The sequence below is a fragment of the Notolepis coatsorum genome (genome assembly GCF_963971535.1).
Source record: "Notolepis coatsorum genome assembly, chromosome: 8".
In the NCBI taxonomy this organism is placed as follows: domain Eukaryota; kingdom Metazoa; phylum Chordata; class Actinopteri; order Aulopiformes; family Paralepididae; genus Notolepis; species Notolepis coatsorum.
Window position 1 is genome coordinate 129,156,394 of NC_140172.1, and position 23,673 is coordinate 129,180,066.

Below are 23,673 nucleotides of genomic sequence, written 5' to 3' on the forward strand. Positions count from 1 at the left end.
GGGATGTCCGATATTATCGGCCTACCGATATTATCTGCCGATATCGGCATAAAAATGTGATATCGGAAAATATCGGTATCGGTTTTCAAAGATTTTTTTTTTTTACATTTCTATAACCTTTATTTACCCAGGCAAGCAAGTAAGAACAAATTCAGATTTTATTTATTGTCAATAAATAAATCGGAAATTAAGAGTTGGACAATATCGGTATATCGGTATCAAAGCCAATATCGAGCATCCCTACTTATTACTCATACTTCACATCTTCTGACCGTGGTCGTTCGCCCCTCCCCTGATGGCCAGTCTCACCTGTCACTGAGGCGGAACTCATCCTCGCTCTCCTCCCCTGATGGCCAGTCTCACCTGTCACTGAGGCGGAACTCATCTCTTCTTATTCATACTTCACATCTTTTGACGGTGGTCGTCCCTCCCTCCCCTGATGGCCAGTCTCACCTGTCACTGAGGCGGAACTCGTCCTCGCTCTCCTCATCCTCCGCGGTGCTGTCGCTGTCCAGGTCGTTCAGACGCCGCCGCTTCTTCCTGCGTGGGCCGAGGACGGGTCGCGGCGGGCAGCCGTTCTCCTTGCCCTCCTCAACCCCCTCCCCCTCCCCCCCCTGGAGGATGGTGGAGATGTCCTTCCCTCTATGGCCCGTGATGTTAGCCATGTCTTTCCCCCGACCGGCTCCTGTAGACGGTCACACACACACACACATCATTACACCAACCCTAATACAATGTTGATAATGTGCTCAGTAGGGATGGGCATCAATTAAAAAATTATTGAATAGTCGTTAAATTATAAGTCGTTAAAGAAATCAAGAGTTCAATTCAACAGTTGTCATGAGATGCCCGATTGTTCTCCTACCTCCACCCTCTGCTTCTTTGAGGTCCTCTTCAATAGCCTCCTCAATAGCCTCATCAAATTCATCGAATCTGTAAAGAAATAATGTTAAAATTAACGTGAATAAATTGTGTTGGCTTGTTAGAAAAACAAAAATAATAATAAAAGTATTTTTGTCAGTGCGATACCAATGTTATCATTGAATCGTGCCGTCTATCTCACTGTACCTACCTGTAGCTAATGGATTTTCTTGCCCGAGTCGACCTTCGACCCCAGCTCTTGATTTTCTTAATTTCTTTCTTCTCCTTCACAGGCTTTGCCTCTTCCTCTACCTCCACCTGGAAATAGAAATGGAAATAAAAGTTGGCGAGCGATTACCATGAACCTGTTTAAGTGTCTGTTTCTCCCCCTCTCGTTCATCACCGGCACGTAACAGCTGCATACTTACAGAAGGTGTGATGATGTTCTCCACGCTGATTCCAACATACACTAGACGTTCTTTCCTAGAAGACATGACAAACGGCACTTTGAGATGAGAAACTCACTTCGAGGTAAAACACTGTGCACACAGTAGCAATAGTCATGCTGACGTAGAACAGCATGGGTTCCAGAAGTTCTCACCTTCGATTGGCACGTTCTCTCTTTTTCAACGAAGCGTCGAGGTTCAGGAGCTGTTCTTCCAGTTTGTCACAGAGCAGCTTCTACAGAGAGGCACAAGCAGGGGGGGCGAGGGTTAACGACACCACATCATCTACTGGGGTAGGACCACAAGCAGAGGGGCGAAGGTTAACGACACCACATCATCTACTGGGGTAGGTCCACAAGCAGAGGGGCGAGGGTTAACGACACCACATCATCTACTGGGGTAGGACCACAAGCAGAGGGGCGAGGGTTAACCACATCATCTACTGGGGTAGGTCCACAAGCAGAGGGGCGAGGGTTAACCACATCATATACTGGGGTAGGTCCACAAGCAGAGGGGCGAGGGTTAACCACATCATATACTGGGGTAGGTCCACAAGCAGAGGGGCGAGGGTTAATGACACCACATCATATACTGGGGTAGGTCCACAAGCAGAGGGGCGAGGGTTAATGACACCACATCATATACTGGGGTAGGTCCACAAGCAGAGGGGCGAGGGTTAATGACACCACATCATATACTGGGGTAGGTCCACAAGCAGAGGGGCGAGGGTTAATGACACCACATCATATACTGGGGTAGGTCCACAAGCAGAGGGGCGAGGGTTAATGACACCACATCATATACTGGGGTAGGTCCACAAGCAGAGGGGCGAGGGTTAATGACACCACATCATATACTGGGGTAGGTCCACAAGCAGAGGGGCGAGGGTTAATGACACCACATCATATACTGGGGTAGGACCACAAGCAGAGGGGCGAGGGTTAATGACACCACATCATATACTGGGGTAGGTCCACAAGCAGAGGGGCGAGGGTTAATGACACCAGATCATATACTGGGGTAGGCCCACAAGCAGATAGATACCAATTTCCTGTCTGTGCAGGAGTTTTAAGCTAGGCTAGATGATCCGTGTCCGCTTCCGTCCATTTGTGCTAAGCTAGGCTAGCTTGCAGCCGGATAGCCTTCTACTGAACGCACAGAGAGGACATCGATATCCATCTTCTTGTCTGACACTGGAGAAGACGGTATGCGCATTTCCCATAATGTAGGCATGTTCCTTTAAAAGGTGGATCATCCAGTTGTGATTGGAGGCTCAAGAAAAGAGGGTGGAGTTTGAGATTGAGGTCAATTGTACATGGTTGAGCTTATACTATCCTCGTTCCAAATGATGGAAACAAATCTCAGTTCATGCAGGCTTTGATATGCCACTTGTAGGATGTCTTCAGGAACTCTCTTGGCTGTTGCCATACTGGCCGTGTTACTTACATGTTGACAAGGGGGACAGAACCACTCCCCGTCAGGGATGATCATGATGGGAGGCCTCAGGCAGGCAGTGTGGTAGCCGTTGTCACATGAATCACACAGCAGGATCTATGAGGGGGACATTGAAGGATGTTCATGTTAATGCTTAGGACCGTTGGCATGTTGGCAATCTTATTGTAACTAAATTAGGTTAAAAAAAACGAACCCATTTTTTCGTCTTACACAGAATGCTTTCTATTGATCTAGATTATTTGGAGATATCTACCGTCGCAATTGAGTATTGGGTTTGTGGCTCAAAATGCCCCCAAAAAGAGATACATTTGAAAAACTCAACAGCAATGTCTCTTTCCAGAAATAATGCACAGAACTTGTGAACAGTTTTATTTAGGCACTATTTTCTGCCAAGTACACCCCCTGTAATAATATATGGCGGGTGTATTACTTCGGTAGAAATACATCCGAAATGAAACGGGTCACAACAATGTCGTGATTTCTGGTGAGTTTTTTCAATGCCACAAACCGAGTGCATTTCCGCTCCATTGTATTAACACTTTGAGCGCCACTCACGGCTAATCTCGGGTTTACGATTGTGACGTTGAAAGCCACGTCACAGCTTTTCTCTGTATTATTATTGTTTTTTTTTTATTAGCGATCTGAAATCATATTGCATCACGCGAGCCTACCGTTGGAGATCCAGGGGCCGCCGGCGATCAGATGTTAAAAAAGCGCCCCATATCGTCTCCCAAATGGTAAATCACCCTTTTGGAATGGACTCAATGAAAATGGATGGGGAAAAAAATATTCCAGTCCACTGATGCAGCCGGAGTTACCAGAGTTCATTCTGGAGCCTCTGAGCCGCGGCGAGCATGGGTTATAGCATGGGTTATACTGTACACACGTTGGATCAATATACTTATCGATTTTTTTCGAATGGTGATCAGGAATTGGAATATACCATTTGGATACCATCTGATGTCAGGTAAGGAATCTATGTTATCAGTGTTAGGATAATCAGACTCGTTTTCGAGGAGATATACCGGTAAGCGTTTCCACTATATGTGATATGGCTGTTTCACTGTAAAAGCCGTGAGGAAATAATGGCAGCGATTATCAGCGCACGGCACAAGTGTGTGTGTGCGTGCGCACACATATACTATCGACCATCTAGCGTTTATTTGAAAACGATTCATAAATAGACCGACAAATGATAACGTTCTGGAATATTCCAGTAAAAGGCGATTATCAGGGAATGTGTTGTTTTTTCTTCTAAACAGAGTGGTTTTCAAAATGCTATAAAAAGGAAATGAAGCGGACGGAATAAAGAAGAAGAAGAAGGAAGAGGAAGAACGGGAGAGGGAGGAGGAGGGGTGGGATACGGTGAGGAAGAAGAGGAAGAAGCGGACGGAGAGGAACGACAGCGATGGGGATAGTGAGAGTAGGGGGGAGGAGAGGGGGGGAGAAGGGGGGAAGAGGAAGAAAGGGGGGGACGATAGCTCAAGTGGTCCGGGAGACGAGGGTGCAGGAAAAGATGTGGCAAAAGCGCAAGTGATCCATATAGTGGTCAGGCTTGAGGGGGAGAGGGATGAGAGGAAAGTAGGTAGGCTCGAGTGGCCCAAACTCATTGCCGAGCAATTAGGAGAGGTAAAGTACGTGAACGTTTTGTGGGATGGGAATCTGGCCGTAGGGTGTGGTAGTGAGGGGCAGGTGGAGGTGGCTAGGCAGATGCAGAGCATTGGGGGGGTGGGTATAAGTAAGGTGGCGAGAGTAGGGGAGAAGAGGGGGGGGGGATGTAAGGGGGTGATAGTTGGGGTACCGGTCGAGGTTACAGTAGAGCAGCTGGTGGAAGAGCTAAAGGAGGACAGGCGTAATGGCATAGTTAAGAGTGCAGCAAGGATGAAGAGGGGAGCGGAGAGGGCAGTGACGGGGACGGTAGTGATTACGTTTGAGGGTGGGGTTGTTCCTAGCGAGGTATTAGTAGGGCGTAGGATGTATAGGGTTAGGGAATTTGTTCATAATCCTCTTAGGTGCTATAGGTGCCAGGGGTTTGGCCATATAGCTACCACGTGTATGAAGGGGATGAGGTGCGCTAGGTGTGGCGGGGAACATGAATATGGGAAATGTGGAGAGGGAGTGAAGCCGAGGTGCTGTAGTTGTGGTGGGGAGCACAGTGTAGCGTTTCGGGGGTGCGAGGTGATGATGAAGCAGGTCGCGGATCGGAGAGAGAGAAGGGAGGGTAAGTTGACGTATGCTGGGGCGGTTAGCAGGGCAGGACAGGGGAGCCAAGAAAGGGTGCAGGGGGTTGAAGGAGGGCATTTGGCAGTGAGGGTAGAGCAGGTGGAAAGAGACAGGGGAAGGGAGGAGAAATTAGGTATTGTGGCCTTCGTGGCAGGGGTAGTTACTGGTATGGCAGAGGTTACGGGTAGAACAGAGATGGTGAAGATGATTGTTAGGATAGCGGTTCAACATCTGGGATTGGAAGGTCTGGACTGGAGGGAGGTGTGTGAAGAGTTGGCTGAGGGGGCTGCGAGGGACAGGGCTGCGAGGGACAAAGCGGCCCAGGATAAGATAGCAGGGGGCAAGGAGGGTCCCGCGGAGGGGGGCTCAGACAGGAAGTAGCAGCAGTAGAGGCACTCCAATGGACAATGTAGTTGATGACGGGGTCCAGTAGAAGAAGAAAAAGAAGGTGAAGAAGGAGAAGAAGGAGAAGAAGAAGAGCCCATAAAAAGAATTGCGGAGGGCAGTAATACGCCTCGATGCGTCTACTCTGCCGGAAATTCAAATAAGAAGAAGAAGAAGAAAACACAATCTGCTTTGCCAATGTTGACTGGAAAATGATTATTTGATAAGCGATGGGCAGATTAGACACATAGCATAATTTAAAACATAGATTAGGCGATATTAACTTTACATGGGCCGTGGACCGTGGCATCAACGGGGTAAAAAGGAAAACACGGCCTGGCACTGAAAGTGTTAAGGGTGATGGTAGATATCTCTATGGCAGATATCTCCAAAATTCACTGAAACTATCTGGATAGATAGATAGCATTCTAGGTAAGGGGCATTTTATTTATTAATAAAAATTTTGGGGTGAACTGCTCCTTTAAATTTGATTGCACTATGTTGAGTAGGGAACCAGTGGGGACCCACCAGCTCTGGATGGTTGGGGAGGCCACAGTGTTTGCATGGATCGTCGTTAGGAGGAAGGTCGTCAGAGGAGCTCGAAGCGTTCGAGAAATTCCTTTCCATGTTCATGTTCATCCTCTTTCTGCCTCTCTTGACATTGTAATCTTCATCACTGTCATCCTCCTCCGTTTCCTCGTCTTCGCTGGTATAGTCCTCGCTGTCATCGTCGTCCTCGTCATCTTCGTCCTCGTCGCCGGAGCCTTTCTTTTTACGCCGAGTTCTGGACCACCGCACTTTCCGTCTCTTCCTCCCCTGAAACAAGGAATGACACGTTGAATTCTCAGGTTCCAGGGCAGGGAACAGAAACAGCTGTGAAATACAAAGCAGCTACCGCCAGTGTTCCTAAACACCTTTAGTTTAAAAAAGTACGCTTTCCAGACATTCATTTCTTGGCTGAATTTGAATATTTTCATCTGCGTTCAATACGGACTAAATGATCAACTAGGTCACAACACTCTACACTGCCTAAGATTATGCGTAGTGATGCACCGATGTGAAAATTGTGGCCGATACCGATAACCGATATTAATATTGCTGTTCTGGCCGATACCGATATTTACCGATGTCGATATCTCTGTATAGAAAACACTATGATAATCAAATAAAGAGCTATTTTCCAAAACACATTTTCTTTGTACTTTTGTAACTTATTTTCAGAAATGAATGATATTTTCAAACTATTTAAGGTCAAAACAAGTATATATAAAAAAATATATATATCTTGATATCGGACCGATACAGATAATAAAAAAACTGCCATATCGGCCGATATTATATCGGCGGCCGATATATCGTGCATCACTAATTATGCGATACAACACAATTCATATCTCAAAATGTCTACATCTACATAGAATGTGTAGTCTTGTGTGTATTGACAAAAGAAAGGCTGTTTTAATAATTTCAAACCTTTCACAAGCTGGACATTATCAAGAACTTAATTATTTCCCGGACTGTACCACCTGCTGACAGGTTAGCACATCACACTGCCAACTTTGACGAAGATGTTTCTAAAAAGAAACACTGCCACCTACTGAGAGAACTCACCTTAGATTTGACCTGGCCCTCCTGATCCACCTTTTTCTCTCTGGGTTTCTTCTGGGCGGCTTTCAACTCATCGTCCTCGTCCTCGTCCTCGTCCTCCTCTCCCTTGTCTGCAGACTTCTCGACTGCTGGTGTGCCGTGCAGTTTCTCGAGCCTCCGGTCGTGGATCTCCACCGCCTTGGGTGTCGGTCTGGAGATCCTGGGCGACCGTCGGAGGCACCTTCCTGTGTCGGACTCTGAATCCCCATGCCTCTCCCTTTGCCTTTCCCCTTGCCTCTCCTCTCTCAGGAGTTCAGCTTTCCTCCGGTGGGCCAGGATCTTCATCTTCAGACGGATGCCTTCCGCCAGAACCTCGGACGAGACGTCGGCTGCGTCAGTCTCTTTTGTTGCCGTCTCCCCTTCTTTACCCTCGTCCTCAGCGCCCTTTTCCGTAGGCTTGCCGTCCTCTGGTCCCTTGCTCTCTTTTGGACAGTCTTGCGTCTCTGTTTGAGTTACAGTTTTGCCATCTTTGTGGTCCTCCTTTGCAGTGTCTTTATTTAACAGGTCTTCTGTTGTGGAATGCGCTTTACTCTTCTTGTCTTGACGTGGGATTTTCTCACCTTCATTCTTGAGGTTCTCCTCGTCTTTGTTAGCGTCTTTTTCACTTTCCTTCTTTGATAAAGTGGAGGAGCACTTTGTCTCCTTGTCAGCCTTCTCCTGGGACTCTAGTTCCACTCCATCAGATTTTGTATCCATTTCTTGTTTTCGTGCAGATTTTGCTGCATCAGATTTTTTATCCATTTCTTGTTTCCGTTCAGATTTTGCTGCATCAGATTTTTTGTCATTTTCTTGCTTTCGTTCAGATTTGGCTGCCTCAGATTTAGCTGAATCCGATTTTTTGTCAGTTTCTTGCTTTCGTTCAGATTTGGCTGCATCTGACTTTTTATCCATTTCTTGTTTTCGTTCAGATTTTGCGGCATCTGATTTTTTGTCAGTTTCTTGCTTTCGTTCAGATTTAGCTGCATCCGATTTTTTATCCATTTCTTGTTTTCGTTCAGATTTGGCTGCATCCAATTTTTTGTCACCTTCTTGCTTTCGTTCAGATTTGGCTGCATCTGACTTTTTATCCATTTCTTGTTTTTGTTCCAATTTTGCTGCATCTGTTTTTTTATCCCTTTGCTGTTTTTGTTCCAATTTTGCTGCATCCGATTGATCAGTTTGCTGTTTTCTTTCAACCTTTGCTGCATCAGATTCTTTATCAGTTCCTTGTTTTTGTTGCAATTTTGCTGCATCCGATGTTTTATCCATTTGCTGCTTCTGTTCCGATTTTGCTGCATCCAATTTTTTCTCAGTTTCTTGTCCATGTTCAACCATTGCTGCATCAGATGTTTTAGAAAGTTTTTGTTCAAATTTTTTTGTATCAGATTTTTTATCGGCTTCTTCAGAGATAACTTTCTTCTGCACAGTGCCGGATGGTTGATGTTTCTCAGTAGTGGCCTTCTTCTGCACGGTTTCAGATGGTTGATGTTTCTCCGTAGTGGCTTTCTTCTGCACGGTTTCAGATGGTTTCTCCGTAGTGGCTTTCTTCTGCACGGTTTCAGATGGGTGATGTTTCTCCATAGTGGCTTTCTTCTGCACGGTTTCAGATGGTTGAAGTTTCTCCATAGTGGCCTTCTTCTGCACGGTTTCAGATGGTTGATGTTTCTCCATAGTGGCCTTCTTCTGCACGGTTTCAGATGGTTGATGTTTCTCCATAGTGGCTGTCTTGTGCACGGTGCCAGACGGTTGATGTTTCTCCGTAGTGCCAGATGGTTGATGTTTCTCCGTAGTGCCAGATGGTTGATGTTTCTCCGTAGTGCCAGACGGTTGATGTTTCTCCGTAGTGCCAGGCGGTTGATGTTTCTCCGTAGTGCCAGACAGTTGATGTTTCTCCGTAGTGCCAGGCGGTTGATGTTTCTCCGTAGTGCCAGACGGTTGATGTTTCTCCGTAGTGCCAGACGGTTGATGTTTCTCCGTAGTGCCAGACGGTTGATGTTTCTCCGTAGTGCCAGACGGTTGATGTTTCTCCGTAGTGCCAGACGGTTGATGTTTCTCCGTAGTGCCAGACGGTTGATGTTTCTCCATAGTGCCAGACTGTTGATATTTCTTCGTAGTGGCTTTGTCTTCCTTGTTATTAGTAGACACTTTTGCTTCAGGTTTGCCGTCCTCTTGTGTTTTGGTCAAATCCTTTTTATTGGCCACCATCTCCACTTCCTTCGTCTTGGACATACAGTCACTCATCTTAGCAACACTGTTCATCTGCTTGTCTTTACAAATATCCGTCTTCTCCCAGTCTTTCTTGAGGGAAGCTTTCATCTTCTCTTCAGCACTGACCGTCTTGCAGACCACACTAGTCGTCCTGTCTATAGCGGCAGACATCTTAGTGTCTTTGAGGCTATCGTACTTCTCACCGTGTTTATACGATTCTGATTTCTCAACCTTTTTAATAACAGAGGATTCCACCATTGGCAATTTAGTGTTATGTGGTTTCTCGAGCTCCTTAATGGCAGATGGTCTCTCTGCCTTTTTAATGACGGATGATTCTTGTGCCTCCTTAGAGCCGACCGGTCTCTCTCTGTCATTACTGTGTTTTAGCACAGCTGACTTTCTAATGGTCAATGGCGTCACAGGCTCTTTAGGATCATTAGACCTCTGTGCCGTCTCTCTGTCAGGGGGCGGAGTCTCTCTAATGACTCCCACATTCCCTTTCGGTAGAGAGTGGTCCAGTTGCTCCTTAACCGGCTCCGGTTTCTTAATTTCCTTAACAACTGATGTCTCTGTGCGTTTGGGGTCAGTTACATTTCCTACGGTTTTCTTGATTTCTGGTTTACCGCTCGTATTCAATTCTGACGCATCTCGAGAGGCACCCTTTTCTACCGACTTGTCACGTTTTTCATCCGACTTTACATCTTTGGATGAAACCGATGAATCGGTTACTTCATTTGAACCCAGGCCCAGTGACTTTGATGTTGATGAATCCTTCAGGTCTTTTGATATGGACGTCTTGTCCACAGCGTGAGCCACTTTTGCGTCAGTCATTTTGGATTTGATTGTTTTCTCTTCATCTTGGCGGCCAGAGGACTTCACGGGGGCATTAGTTACATCCTTAGTTGAAGTTGGTGACTCTGTTATTAGAGGAGGGGAAGATTTTGCAGGTTTGACAGAAGCCTTGTTTCCTTCTGGAGCCTTGGCACTTTCCCTCTCCGTCGTCATAGCGGAGGCTTTCTTCCCAGAGTCCGCTTGATCCGACTTGGCCACACCCATGGATTTCTCCATATCATCAGCCCCCTCCTTTCCCTCCCGTCCACCCTCGTTCATGACCGGCACCTCCTTTTCTCTGCCGGCACGATCACCTCCCGAAATTGCTTTTGTCGCCTGCTCTCTGCCTTCAGCGGAGTTGCTCTGCGTCTGGGTTTCTTTACCCGCTTCGCACAAACGACTATGGAAACTTTTCTTTGTCGCTTGCTGGACATCACCGTTGACGTGATCACGCACACTTGCCTCTTCATTTGTCCCCTCCGTCTTCTCTGGAACTTTAGGAGGCTCCTTGGCCTGAGAAACAGATGGGTTTTGTACAATAATGCTGCTTGCGCTACTTTTGTCAAAGTCCTCGCTGAGTTTCATTCCTCGCTTCTTCAGGGGTATTTTGGCCTGCTGGTCGTTCTTCATCGACCTCTGGAGTTCTTCTGCAGGGTTCCTCTTGGCCTCGTCTTTCTCCGCCTTCAGTGAGGCACAGGACTTCTCGGAGATTGCGCCAGTTACACTTGTCGTGGAACCAGCCTTCGTTTCAGACACTTCCATTGGCTCCTCTTTGATGACTTGGGTCTTCATAGTGATGGTGTTGTCTACAGCAGGCTTCGTTGATTGGACGAGGGGTTCCGATTCAACTTTGCCATCTTTGACGCCGTTCAGCGGCAACTTGGCCTCGGAAACCTCCAGTTTGAGGTCGTCTTTCAGGGGCTCTTTCTCGTCAGTCTCCAGTTTTGGCGCGAGAGAGGAAGAGGCATCTTTGGAGGCTTTGTCTTCTTCGTCATCCGTTGTAGTGTCCTCAGTCTTTTTGACTCCATCTGTGAAGAATAAGGATCAATTCAAGCTTTAAATAGACCACAACATTAACAAATTAACACACTCACATTGAGGTTTGGTTACATTTGACTGTGTAATAAAGTAATAAATTCCAGTAAGGACAATTCTGAGCAATTCATCAAACAATCTGTCGGGCAAGGTTAATATAAATGTGCACGAATGCACAGTTTTCAACCACTTTGCTCGCAGTCCTTCATCCCTCGTGGTCCCACCACTGCATGCATACTGTGCCAGAGTTGATACAGAGGTCGCTAGGCTAATGACTAATTATTACAACTAGGCAGACACAATCACCCTCCTCCCCCTACCACCGGTCCCAGCCAAGCCAAGTCCCTGCGCAATTAGCTGGAGGGAGGATGACAGAGGAGAGAGTGAACGAGTGCCTGAGGGCTGTGAGTCTATAATAGTGACGTATTTAAAACATTACTGCTCAACTCATTGACTGCCAAAAAAGGGGTATACTCGTTTTTGGCACCCATGTGTTGAACGCAAAAAACGAGTATATATATATATATATATTTTTTTTTTTTAAATTTTATATGATACTAGACAGTCCCTTGACCTTCTGTATGGATTTTGTAAAACTGTGATGACGATCGAATCCCGATAGGTGGCAGTCCCGCCTACCTTAGGAGTAAATTATTTAGCAAGGGGACGACGCTTGATCAAGCAGATCTTCTTGCAAATTTGCTGGCTCACAACATATATATATACAATGGGTCTACAAACATCGTTAAAACGGTCTGAAACGCTGGCGCCAGATATTAAAGATGGGAAAACAGCGTGGCAGTTAAAGAGTTGAGAAAGATTCTGTTCTTAACACCGAGTGCCACGGACGAGAATTCTCGTTATTTCATGCTGACCACTGAGTGCCACGGACGAGAAATCTTGTTTTTAATCGTTTTTATTTTTTATTTAATTTATTAGCGATTTCCATTCATATTTCATCAATCTAGCCTCCCGTTACCACTGGTGTACCCCATTGGATTAGACAATGAAAAGCATGAAAGAAAAAAAAAATATCCTGCTTCCTCATTTTACTTCTCAGACAAGTCACCCGAGACGATCGGATTCATTCTGGAACATCAGAACAGGGTGGAATCGGTGTTTCGACCACCCAGCGTTGGATCAATAAACGCGAGATATTTCGAATGGCGATCAGGAATTGGAATAATCTTTTTGGAGAACATCTGATCTGAGGTAAGGAATCTATTTTACCAGTCTTAGGATAATCAGAGCTTTCTTCACAGAGATATCAACGTGGGCCCTATGCGTGTGTGTGTGTGCGATCAGGAAATAAGAGATTCGATTTTCAGCCCGCTTCTATAGCGTGCATAAGTACACATATACTATCGATAATCTAGCGTTTATTTGAAAACGATTCATAAATAGGCCGAAAAATGACAACGTGTTTTGTGTATTACAGTAAAGGGCGTTTATCACAGAATCTTCTGAAATCTTCTGGAATAATTTAAGATGTAGTTTATGCGTTCGCAAATATGAGAGCGCTATCATTGAAGTGGGTGGTGGCACGCAACGAGGTTTTGAGACGGGGAGGCGTGGCATCCAAAGTGTTAATAGTCTTATCTTCTTGCAAAATAATTAAAAAGAATCGATAAAGTATCAATAAATTACCGATCAAATAAGCAGTATCGATCAAATCCTAGTAGTACGACACCCATCCCTAGTAGTACATAGGTCAATAAGTAGAGCATGGCACCAACACTGCCAGGTTTGGAGGATGGATATGGGGCCAGCAGTGGCATATAGGTTAGAGAAGCGTGTTTGTGACTGGAAGGTCTCCGGTTCAATCCCCCGGACCGGCGGGAAAGATCCAGGTGGGGAAATCAATGATTAACGATCTCCTCTCTCTCTCAATTCCCACAGTTGAAGTGCCCCTGAGCAAGTCACTTAACCCCCAAACTGCTCAGTGGCCAAATGCAGAGGAGTGAGGTTGTACTGGGCAGCTCTGTAACTGTGTGAAGTATGAAGCAGGGCATGGCTGAAAAAGAACATTTGTGCTCAGAGAACCTACCCAGCCCAGGGTAAACAAAAGGTAAAGAAATTTGGTGCACAGAATACAAAAAATGAATGCGAACACAGAGCTTATAATGTGGTTTGGTTAAAACGACCACCATGACGTATAAATTGCAACACTGATCATAATGGTAAAACAAGAAATTAAGAATCATAATCAGACAATTATTATTTCATCAAATACTTCTAATTCGTATTAGTTAATCAAATACTTCTAATTCATATTATGTCTTCTAATACTTCTAATTCATATTATTCCATCAAATACTTAATTTTACCTCCTTCTTTCTTTTGATCCTCTTCGCCTTCAGGTTTGATGGTGGATTCGTCTTCTTTTTTTGTCAACAACGAGGGGTCAATCTGAGTCTTGAGCAGAGCCAGAATCTCAGCCAGATCGTTCCTGTTCCTGGAGGGAGAAGAAGATGGAAAGTTGTTAAGTGCTTTCTCTGCAGAATAATTACTAGTCTATCTGGCACGCTGTCATTTAATCCTCAAGATGCCATCATTATTTCCTGACCGTGCCAGTCCATTGTAATTCCATAATTAATATTCTTGACAAAATCCGGGCTGTGCTTTGGCTCAAAGTATTACGTTTTAAGTATTTAAGGTTCGCTATTAGCAATTGCCATCTTGTTCAACAACCAGGAAAGGCCACTGAAAAAAAAGGCCAAAAGGTATAATAGGAAGAAAAATATCTTAAAAAGCCCTTTTTTTCTGGCAGGGCTACATAGTTTTAAAAGCCAACATGTTTCGACCAAGTTGGTCTTCATCAGGGCATAACAGGTTGCTACGGGTTCACCCTTTATTTATAAAAGGAGTCGTCATCACTGGTGCCCAATAGAAGGCAATCCTGTCATACTCACCAGTGATTGATCAATCAATCAATCAATTCAAGAAAAACACAAAGAAATCACAACATTAACACACAAAAAACATGGGGTAATAGAAATTACAATTGGTACATATAGCATATTCATAGGTGAAACATGTGAATTCAATGTCATCATTCAGACCTGGGTAATTTAAAGCATCAAGACAGTGAATCCAAAATGTTTTTTTTTATTATATATTTTTTAATCCTTAAACCTAGAGGAAGTTGTATATGAATTGAATTGATAAATCCAGTAATCTGTATGACAAAAGATTGTTTCAAGATTGTGCTCGGAAGGCAAAGTTACGTTTTATAGGTGACTGAAAGATTATTGCAGCTTTCAGTCCTGACCATAGAGATGCAAAGAGTGAGCACTTCTGAAACGACGCAATGCGAGTCAAACGATCTTCTTCTACGACACAATGTGTAGGGGCGATTGACTTGTTCTCGTGTGTATACCGCCACCTAGAGGCTCTGATATATTCTGTAATGAGATTACTGATCCTCAGGATTCTTAATAGGACTAGTTGTTAAAGACCCTAAATATTCAGCACAACAATTGAATGAGGTTGGAGTGGGGTGGAATTTGGCAATGATCACGTGGTGCCACCAGTACGACACATCTTCAGTTGTGTTCCCCGACCTCATTTGGTGTTTCGGCCCTTTATCACAATACACCCTCTGCCGAGGTTGGCCCACCACAGGCTGATCAGGCCTGGGTGCCTAAATATTAAAGGCAACCAACTTGTGTCTAACCACGCCCAACTTGCGTCTAGCCACGCCCCCGCGGCAGCAGCAGAGCGTAGCTCGGCCGCGGAGCTCCGTCGCGGCAGCATTGTATGCCAGTAACCGCCCCTTATTCAGTATCCAGAAATAGCTCAATTGGCAACGCTGCATGGCTGTGGATCCAACGGCTCGTTGCTGGCTAGTTCGATTCCCTTCAATATTTTTTTTTTTACCGTGCATTCGCATTCTTTCGCCGTTAAGTTTAGGCATAACTTTAAGCATTGTTTCGGAGTTGGTTAAGGTTAGGCATTGTTTCGGAGTTGCTTAAGGTTAGAAGGGTTAAGTTTAGGCGCTGTTAAGGAGCTGGTTAAGGTTAGAGTTTGACTTAGAGAATGGCAATAGACAGCCTATTTCCGCGCTGCAGCGCGAGGCAATAGACAGCCTATTTCCGCGCTGCCGCTCTCTCGCGCTGTTGTGGTCACATGGGCGTATTGGCCAATCAGAGAAACGCTAAACACAAGTTGGTTGCCTTTAATATTCACGCGGCCTGCGTGTGTGTCGCACGGTGGCACCACATGTTCATTTAGCAGCCCATGATGCGTCTCTACGTTTCAGCCACAACCAGTGACTGCTCCGTTCTGCTGCAGTGGCAAGTTCTTTGATTGCCTTCCGTCGGGCCTGTCCTCTGATCCCTACTTCCTTCAGGAGCCTTGTGGTGGAACTGGCTACAAAGCCTCTGCAGCCCACCTCCACTGGCCACACCTTCACGTTCCACGTTCCATAACTCTTTCCGCTATGTAAATGGTAAATGAACTTATCCAAAGCGCTTTACAAGAAAAGAGATCCAGCCTACCTGACGATGCATTTCCAGGATGATTCGTCCACATCGTCCTGCTCCTCCAGATACACGCGCACATTGTCGTCCTGATCCAGTTGATACCAGTACATTTGGCCATCTTTGTCCCGGCCAATCGGCTGGAGCCGCATCTTTTCTGGATCCTCCTCGTTGATTGTATTTTTGAACTTGACATTTTCATCAAACTGATACTCGCACAAATACTGGAGAGAAAATACAGCACTTGATGAGCATAACAATACTTTTACAGTTTACCTAAAATGTGTATGATTGTTTGAAATGTTGCTCCAAAACATTGGCGAGGAACGCAATAGTGTTCTTAGTTTCCCGATGAGAACACCACCTGGAAGGCCAGAAACATTTGATTGGTTATTGATGCAGGGAGTTGATGTTTTTGGCCTTCCAGGTGACTTGTGACTTCAGACTTTATTGCTTCTCATAGCGCTGTATACATACAATACCATATCAAAACAGCACATCCAACAGCAACAACATCCTGTTCATTTATTACAGGGGTGGCCAACCCGCGGCTCGCGAGCCGCATGCGGCTCTTTGCCTGTCAATGTGCGGCTCTTCCATCAAAAAAAAACAAAAACAAAATAAATTACTTTTTTTTTTTTTTATGTCACTCATTCCACAAGGACGTAGAATAAACATTTAATTTCTTTTTTAAATGGTCCATTTGCATGTTCTTGGTATCTGAATCTAGGGAATTTCGTCTTTTTTGCAAGACGTTCACAGAAAGGTAGAGAAACTAACTGCGTTCTGTTTTATGGCAATAATGTTCAGGTTTGTGGGAGATAATCCCAAAAAATAAGAGAAATAAAAAAGTTAATCCAGAAGTCAGATGATCGACAGGGGCTGGTGTGAGCTGGGTAGGGTCGTTTTTCAAAATTTGAAAGCCCTGAGTCTCTTCCTTCAAAAGACTACACTCACTTTTGGATGTGCCACTTCCTCCTTTTGGATGTGCCGGTTTCCGACTCAATGCCCTGAGATTTCTATAATCTTATATTTCACTAATAACAGTTAAAATAATTGGTAAACAAACGTAATGTTGAAAATATACACTTTTACTGTATATCTCGGGCTTAAGAGGTTAACCCTGTGAGGCCCAAATTAAAAAGACATTAGCAACTTCAGAGGCCAGAGGGTGGGACATATAAACACATTTACTATCAAATAGCATTGTGAGGCTGAACAACAGGACCAATTGACTATACATGTGCTTAAATGGGAACTATCTTATAAATGGCCTTTTTCAGTGTTTACCATTGTTTCTTAGCTATGTGGATTTATATTAATAGGATCTATGTCTCTAATTCTCATATTGGCGCATTCTTCCAATTCTCCTCTCACAATATTCACCCTCACTGAACTGAGTCATCTGAAAATTTGCATATCTGTGATGTCAGAGATTTCTCAGCTGCATAATAATGTGGCAGTTGATGTGGCAGTTGGCACCAGGCCACACAGTGGTTGGAGCCCAGCCTCAAAACGGCTTAAGATCTTGAGATAGAAAAATGCGGTTTTTTAGTACTTGATTAGAAATACAAACCGTACGTTAAATCTAGAGGAAGGAAGGACGTGGTACTTACCTCACCATTTGAAAAAAACCTAGGTGTTCCATAGACTCACAGGAATTGTGTAAAAGTGCCCAAATAGTGAAAGAAATAGTAAAATAGTTCCCCTTTAACATTTTTTAAATAAGCACTCTTTTTTTAAATGGCTAAAAGTGATTTTGTAATTTTGCAACCGTGGGTCTCACAGGGTACTTTTAACCCTGTGAGGCCCAAATAAAAAAGACATTAGCAACTTCAGAGGCCAGAGGGTGAGACCTATAAACACATGAAGGGTGCCGTGACTGAAAAAAAGGTTGAGAAACGCTGGTATATGGTGTGGCTCTTTGTGGTACCACAGTAATTTTTGTGGCTCTTAGTCTCTGACTGGTTGGCCACCCCTGATTTATTATATGTACATTTTTTAATTCAGCTTTTTTTTATTAACATAATCATTAATAGAACCAGCATTCCCTGTACATTTTTAGCAAATAGAGGGCAGTGCCAAGCGCTCAGTAGACTCCAATTAGGCTGTAAGGTGCTTTTGAAGATATAAACACTAAACTGAATCTGTGTCATGTAGAAGGAATCTTCAAGCACACTTGCCCAGAACAGGGTGATACGAGTTCAAATCTATACGAGTTAAAAACAATAAGAGTTAACACTAAAAGCATGAACACATCCTGCGCCAAAAACGTTGTACAACGTGTTTCAAGGTCATGCTAATTCTGCCACGGCGTACGACGTTATTGAGATCATATTTAATTTTTTCGCCATGGTATTCAGAATGCCCTCACCCAGCCTCGGCTGATACAGTGGGAGCCTGCACAACTCTGCAACGCTTCAATACTGCCGCCTGGTAGTGATCGGGCGAGTTACAACCAGAAATGGATCTCTGGTGATCTCCGTGTACCGGGGAAATGCGTCCGGCACTCACATATTGTTGCGGGACTCTAGACACACGTCCGTACATATGGATCGCTGCCATAACTCAAGAATTGATATGATTTGGACGTTTATTATTATTATACAAACCGGAAATGGATCTAGGCGATCCACGTCAAATAAGTGGGATCTTTTTCCTCCAGTCTCATCGGCGAACGTAAGAGGACGCCGACGGCATTTTCAGCGTGATTGTTTATTATTATTAATGCAAACTGCTCTGATCAATATATCACCCATACTACATAAAGCATTTACTGACGATCACGGAATTATAAACGACCCCCTCCCCCCCGTTCATCCGCGCATGATCAGTCATAACGTTTAGGATCATGTACAGTTGAAATTTTGTATATAGCGTGTATTGGCAACAAAGGGCAGTTGATAATCTATATATGCGTTTATGCCTATAACTCACGTTCTAGGAATTACTGCAGAAAACGATAAAAACATATTTATATTCTAGACGGTATTTTCATATGAATCTATGAATGAAAAAGTATAACGTTCCTACATCCTGAACGATAGATAATCGATGTTGAATGGGCCATAGTAATGTCAATTTAGCAATACAATTTAAAAAGTTATAGCCCTGCAAAGAAGGTAAACATCTCCATAGGCTTAGAGTGGTATGAGACGGGCAAACTCCGTGGCAGTTAATGTGTTAATAAGGCATATCAAGTACAAAGCGCTGAACGGTTTCAGGGAGTGGTAATTGAAACAGATCAATCATGTGTGATTCTAGAGAAGATACAGCAGAAGTAAATAATCTAAATGATCAGTAGCATCAGTATTCTCTGGAAAGCAGCGGTACAGATATAAATATGTGGTGCACCCTATAAATCACCAAAAGTACACAGATATAGTAAATATATACATAGTACATATTTTATCTTTAAGAAAGTTTGAGATGAGGCATTCTACAGATTGTTACTTTTAGTTTGAAAGTCTGCAAAGGTAAACATTTTCCTAAAACCTATCAAGATACATTTTTGTTCAATGTTTCGAGAGTTTTGAGTTACAAGTAGGGATGCACCGAATGGGAAATTCTTGGCCGAAACCGATACCGAAAATAGAAAACAGTTGGCTGAAAACCGAAAGGTCGAAAATGATTCATAGAATAGATTTTTTTTTACCAATGTTGTGGAACATTATGATTATGGAAAAATATATGATTATGGCAAAACTTAACTTAAATAATAAATAATCACTATTATGGGTCCATAAAACATTTATTCAGCACTTCCGAATGCATACAGTACATTAATTCCATATTTTCTCTGCGGACATCTGTGCTCTACTGAGCGCACCTTTCTAGTCCCCAGCTGAATGTGCTCGCTTGACTCGGCACAGTAGACGCGCGACAGACAGACAGCGTCAATGTGAGAAACACAATCCCCCCCCCCCTCTCGCTCTGAATAATATGCATATTATAGATCACTCAGTGATTAACCGCAACAGGCATATGGTGAATGGGGATGTAAAGGCATGTTGAAGACGCATTTGTTGGACGCGTTGCGCGCAGAGTTTACATGGAGGCGGCGCGACTCCCGACAGCGCGACATCATCACAACAACACGCGAATGATATGCATATTAGATCACTCCTACCGCGACAGGCATAATAGTGAATGAGGATATGGAAGCATGTTGGGGACGCATTTGTTGGACGCGTTGCGCGCAGAGTTTACATAGGGGCAGCGCGACTCCCGACAGCGCGACATCATCACAACAACACGCAAGGTTGTTAGGTTGTTTCTGTTTCGGTGATATATTTTCGGTGAAAAAACTCTTTCGGCCAAAAGCCGAAAGGCCATTTTTTGCCATTTTCGGCCGAAAACTTTCGGTGCATCCCTAGTTACAAGCTCTTAAACTTAACTCATTGACTGCCGGGGATTAGACAGGGCCCCGTTCTAGCACTGCCACACTTTAAAAGATAGGAGTGCGTCACCTTGTTTGTAGAGCTATAACTATATTCTATATTATAGCTATGGATACAATACTATGGCCCATTTGACATCACCCATCTATCGTTCAATATGTGAAAAATAATAAATGTTTCCATCCATACGTTCCTGTGTTATACTGTGGTGAATATAAGTATCGTTATAGCGTGGTCTGGGGTAATTCCCGAAAGGCTGAGTAACAGGCTTATACGTCAATTCTACTATAAACATTGCCGTTTCTTGCCTGTACACGCTATTATTCCCAAATCAAATCTATATCATAGGTATTATGTTTAATCATGAATGAATGAAAGGGGGCGGGGGGGGGGGGGGGGTCATTTTTTGATGCTTTGATCGTCACCAACATCATACGTTGTGGAGTAACGTTACACACATATGTTGCGATCGGGGTGAATGTGAAGACATGGTTGGATCAACGCAGGATTGATATCATATAGCCCTTACCTTCACTAGGATGTACCCCAAAAAGAATATTCCAATTATCTGATCGCGAGTCCCAGTATTGGTGTCGATCGTGTCGCCAACATAATCCACCACACATCATGCATCGGGAGCATTTGGCGCGTCTCAAAATCCGATCGTTATAACCGCTCCATTCACCCGACAAAGAAAAGTGAGCCCGGTGACATTTGACCGTTGCACAGGCCAAGATACAAGGTTTCAAAGGGTGCTCGATACCGCCGTCTAGCTGGATGCGGCCGGTATTGCACTTTGGCAATCTCAGACTCATTCCCTATGGTAACACAGAGGTCCCCGGATGAATAATGAATACAAATATAGAAAAAAAGGAAAAACGATCAAATAACGTATATATACGTGGTTGGCGTTCAAAGGATGGCGCCCAATAACGTATATAAACGTTGTTGGCGGGGAATGAGTTAAGATACCGTTTAACACTGTGCTTTGAGATTGGTCCATTTTTTATGGCTGTTTATTTTAAACTTCTTTCCTATCTCTCTTTAACTAAATTAATAAGAAGTTGAGGCAGGTGGAGTGCCTACTCTCAACAAACAAAATAAAAGACATACTTTAAGGATTCCCGCCTTGCACTCCATCGTCATGTCCTTGTATCCTTTTTCTTCGAGCTCCCACGCCCAAGTAGCGTTGAATTCTTGGCATATCTGTAAACAAGACACAATGCAATTAAGACATTAAAAATAAAGGACTATTTTTTTTACTTAAAAATATTCAGTATATATATTTATATAATATATACACAAATAAACTGTATATATATACACTTTTATTTTTTATACAATATTTATATATATACATCGTATAGTAAATATCTGTACATTTGCATGCATCCATGACGGTATACCTTCATATTCGGTATACTTGAATGTGAGTCTAAGTGGCCTTGAATTGCATGTAGTAATCAATGAATGGCCCCCCACATTAACATAATTGATTTTGACATTTTATTTATGTCAACAAAATTATAAATCCTGATAGGGAATATCGGATATGCAAGGGGCGTGTGAGGCTGTGTCGATGAAGAGACTAACTAATACAATATTGAATCTGGATTTTCTTCAAACTTCTCTCTTAACAATTTAAAATTACTTTGAACACTGAAATGGTGAAACCCTAATGTTATGATGGCTAAAGCTTAAAGGCCAACTTGCAGGTTAAACCCTACTCTGCAATTATGGGTAGTTTACATCATTGGTATCTAATTTAATTATTTATTTATTTCCATTTGACGCCGGAAATGCCACTCAGAAAGAGTTAAAAAGGTCCACGCACGAATAACATGCACGAGCAAATCTAAAAGCTTATCAGACGCTAGTAGGGCTGTGACGTCACGTCAGGAAACGTATGCCGTATGCCCGTCCGGGTCATAGTACTACTGGATATATGGCGCTGGCTAACGTTAGCATTATGTCTACTGTCGTGAACCATTTTAGATCGGGGCATGTAGAGGAGTTTGGGGAACGAGTAAAATCATGTGCAGGTCCTCTTCTCAGACCTGTGTGGCAAAGCACTGCACACGCATCATGCAAGCTACACGTCGCTGCATGTTGATCTATAGTAGCCCACTCGGTGCATCACAGTCAGTGACTGTGATGCACCGAGTGGGCTACTATTGTGCTAACAACATACCCTGGCGTCTAGCTCGTTAGCCGGCACCGGCATAAAAGCCAGATTTAAAATGGTTCTCTTCTCTTTGTATACATTTGTCCTCACAAGTATTCTGCCAGGGAACTTATGGACACGTTAGTTAGCTCATAGCTATCGTGTACCACTAACGTTACAAGCTGTATGTTGTTAGCACAATAGCTACCAAGCTAAGCTACGTTAGCTTCTAACGGTGTATACACAATATGTACAACGACACAATGATCAAACACCTTATAACTACTACTATTGTCGTGTCCATAAGTTCCCTGGCAGAATACTTGTGAGGACAAAGGTATACAAAGAGGAGAGAACCATTTTAAATCACAACAAGCTAGATGTCGGGGTATGTTGTTAGCACAATAGCTACCAAGCTAAGCTACGTTAGCTTCTAACGGTGTATACACATTACAATATGTACAACGACACAATGATTTACATTATTATGGTAACGTGGTTGTGGCTTTTACAAATAGTGGTTAGCTTTAGAGATGGATGGCTATGATCATGGAGCAATAGTGTTGTTAGGTGAAACAGATACATTTTCATTCATCACTCGGCTAGTAGTAGCAAGGCTCTCTGCCTGCCACTAGCTGTGTGTGACTCTCAGAGCCCCCTGGTGCACTGCACCTGACGACATCATTTCGATTACACGTGCACGTTATGAACCATTGATTAAAATATCCACGTGCGTGGTGATTGTGTTGGGCAGACAATTTTTTTTTTACATCTACATCAATTCATGGAGCTGTAATTAATACAACACATGGATTTGGATTTGTTTTTGGATGTGTGTGAGATTGTGTACAAAATAAAAATCAAAAGTAAAGTGCCCCTTTCATTTCAATTAAATGTTGCACATGTACAGCTACAGATGTCAAAACAACACCTGTCTGTGGCATCTTTTGCAACACTTCAGTTCTCAGTCACTTAAAGAGCGTTTACCTTCACGAGGTGCTTCTCCCATCTGTCTGCCAACACCGACTTCCCGATCTTCCTCAGCAGCTTGACGTGGATGTCCACCAGCAGCTTGGGAACTGAGGAAAGTTAGGGAAGAAGTGCAATGGTTAGATAACCTTTAAAACAATAACACAACTGCAAGCCATGACAAAGGGTCTGTAATAGGGATGTCCGATATTGGCATTAAAATGTGATATCGGAAACGATCGGTATCGGTTTAAAAAAAAAAAAAAAAAAAAAAAAAATCTTTATTTCTTTTATTTAACCTTTATTTACCCAGGCAAGTAAGAACACATTCTGATTTTTTTATTGTCAAAAGTATGCATACTGTTGTGTTAATTCCACAACAAGAGATATGTAATGTTAATTACCTGAAATGATTCATTTTGGGGGGGGGGGGACCCTGCATATATCGGTATCGGTTGATATCGGTATCGGAAATGAAGAGTTGGACAATATCGGTATCGGTAAAAAAGCCAATATCGAGCATCCCTAGTCTGTAAGTGTATGTAAATAAGACCAATATCGCGATAAACATTTCAAAGCCACAAATGTTA

At 43.6% G+C, this 23,673-nt stretch overlaps 1 protein-coding gene across 1 annotated transcript in view; it reads right to left on the reverse strand.

The window, feature by feature from the left end:
• The window catches only part of rsf1b.1 (remodeling and spacing factor 1b, tandem duplicate 1), a gene marked incomplete at its 5' end in the record, with an annotated part of 38,464 nt that overhangs the window by 8,265 nt on the left and 6,526 nt on the right, over positions 1-23,673 (reverse strand). Inside the window, 12 exons of the mRNA XM_084320295.1 lie at positions 454-685; positions 866-933; positions 1,073-1,179; positions 1,290-1,344; positions 1,463-1,542; positions 2,754-2,858; positions 5,898-6,185; positions 6,981-11,062; positions 13,397-13,524; positions 15,569-15,774; positions 21,064-21,156; positions 23,102-23,193. Of these exons, the coding sequence (XP_084176421.1) occupies positions 454-685; positions 866-933; positions 1,073-1,179; positions 1,290-1,344; positions 1,463-1,542; positions 2,754-2,858; positions 5,898-6,185; positions 6,981-11,062; positions 13,397-13,524; positions 15,569-15,774; positions 21,064-21,156; positions 23,102-23,193 (5,536 nt within the window). The remainder of the gene's footprint in view (positions 1-453; positions 686-865; positions 934-1,072; positions 1,180-1,289; positions 1,345-1,462; positions 1,543-2,753; positions 2,859-5,897; positions 6,186-6,980; positions 11,063-13,396; positions 13,525-15,568; positions 15,775-21,063; positions 21,157-23,101; positions 23,194-23,673) is intronic.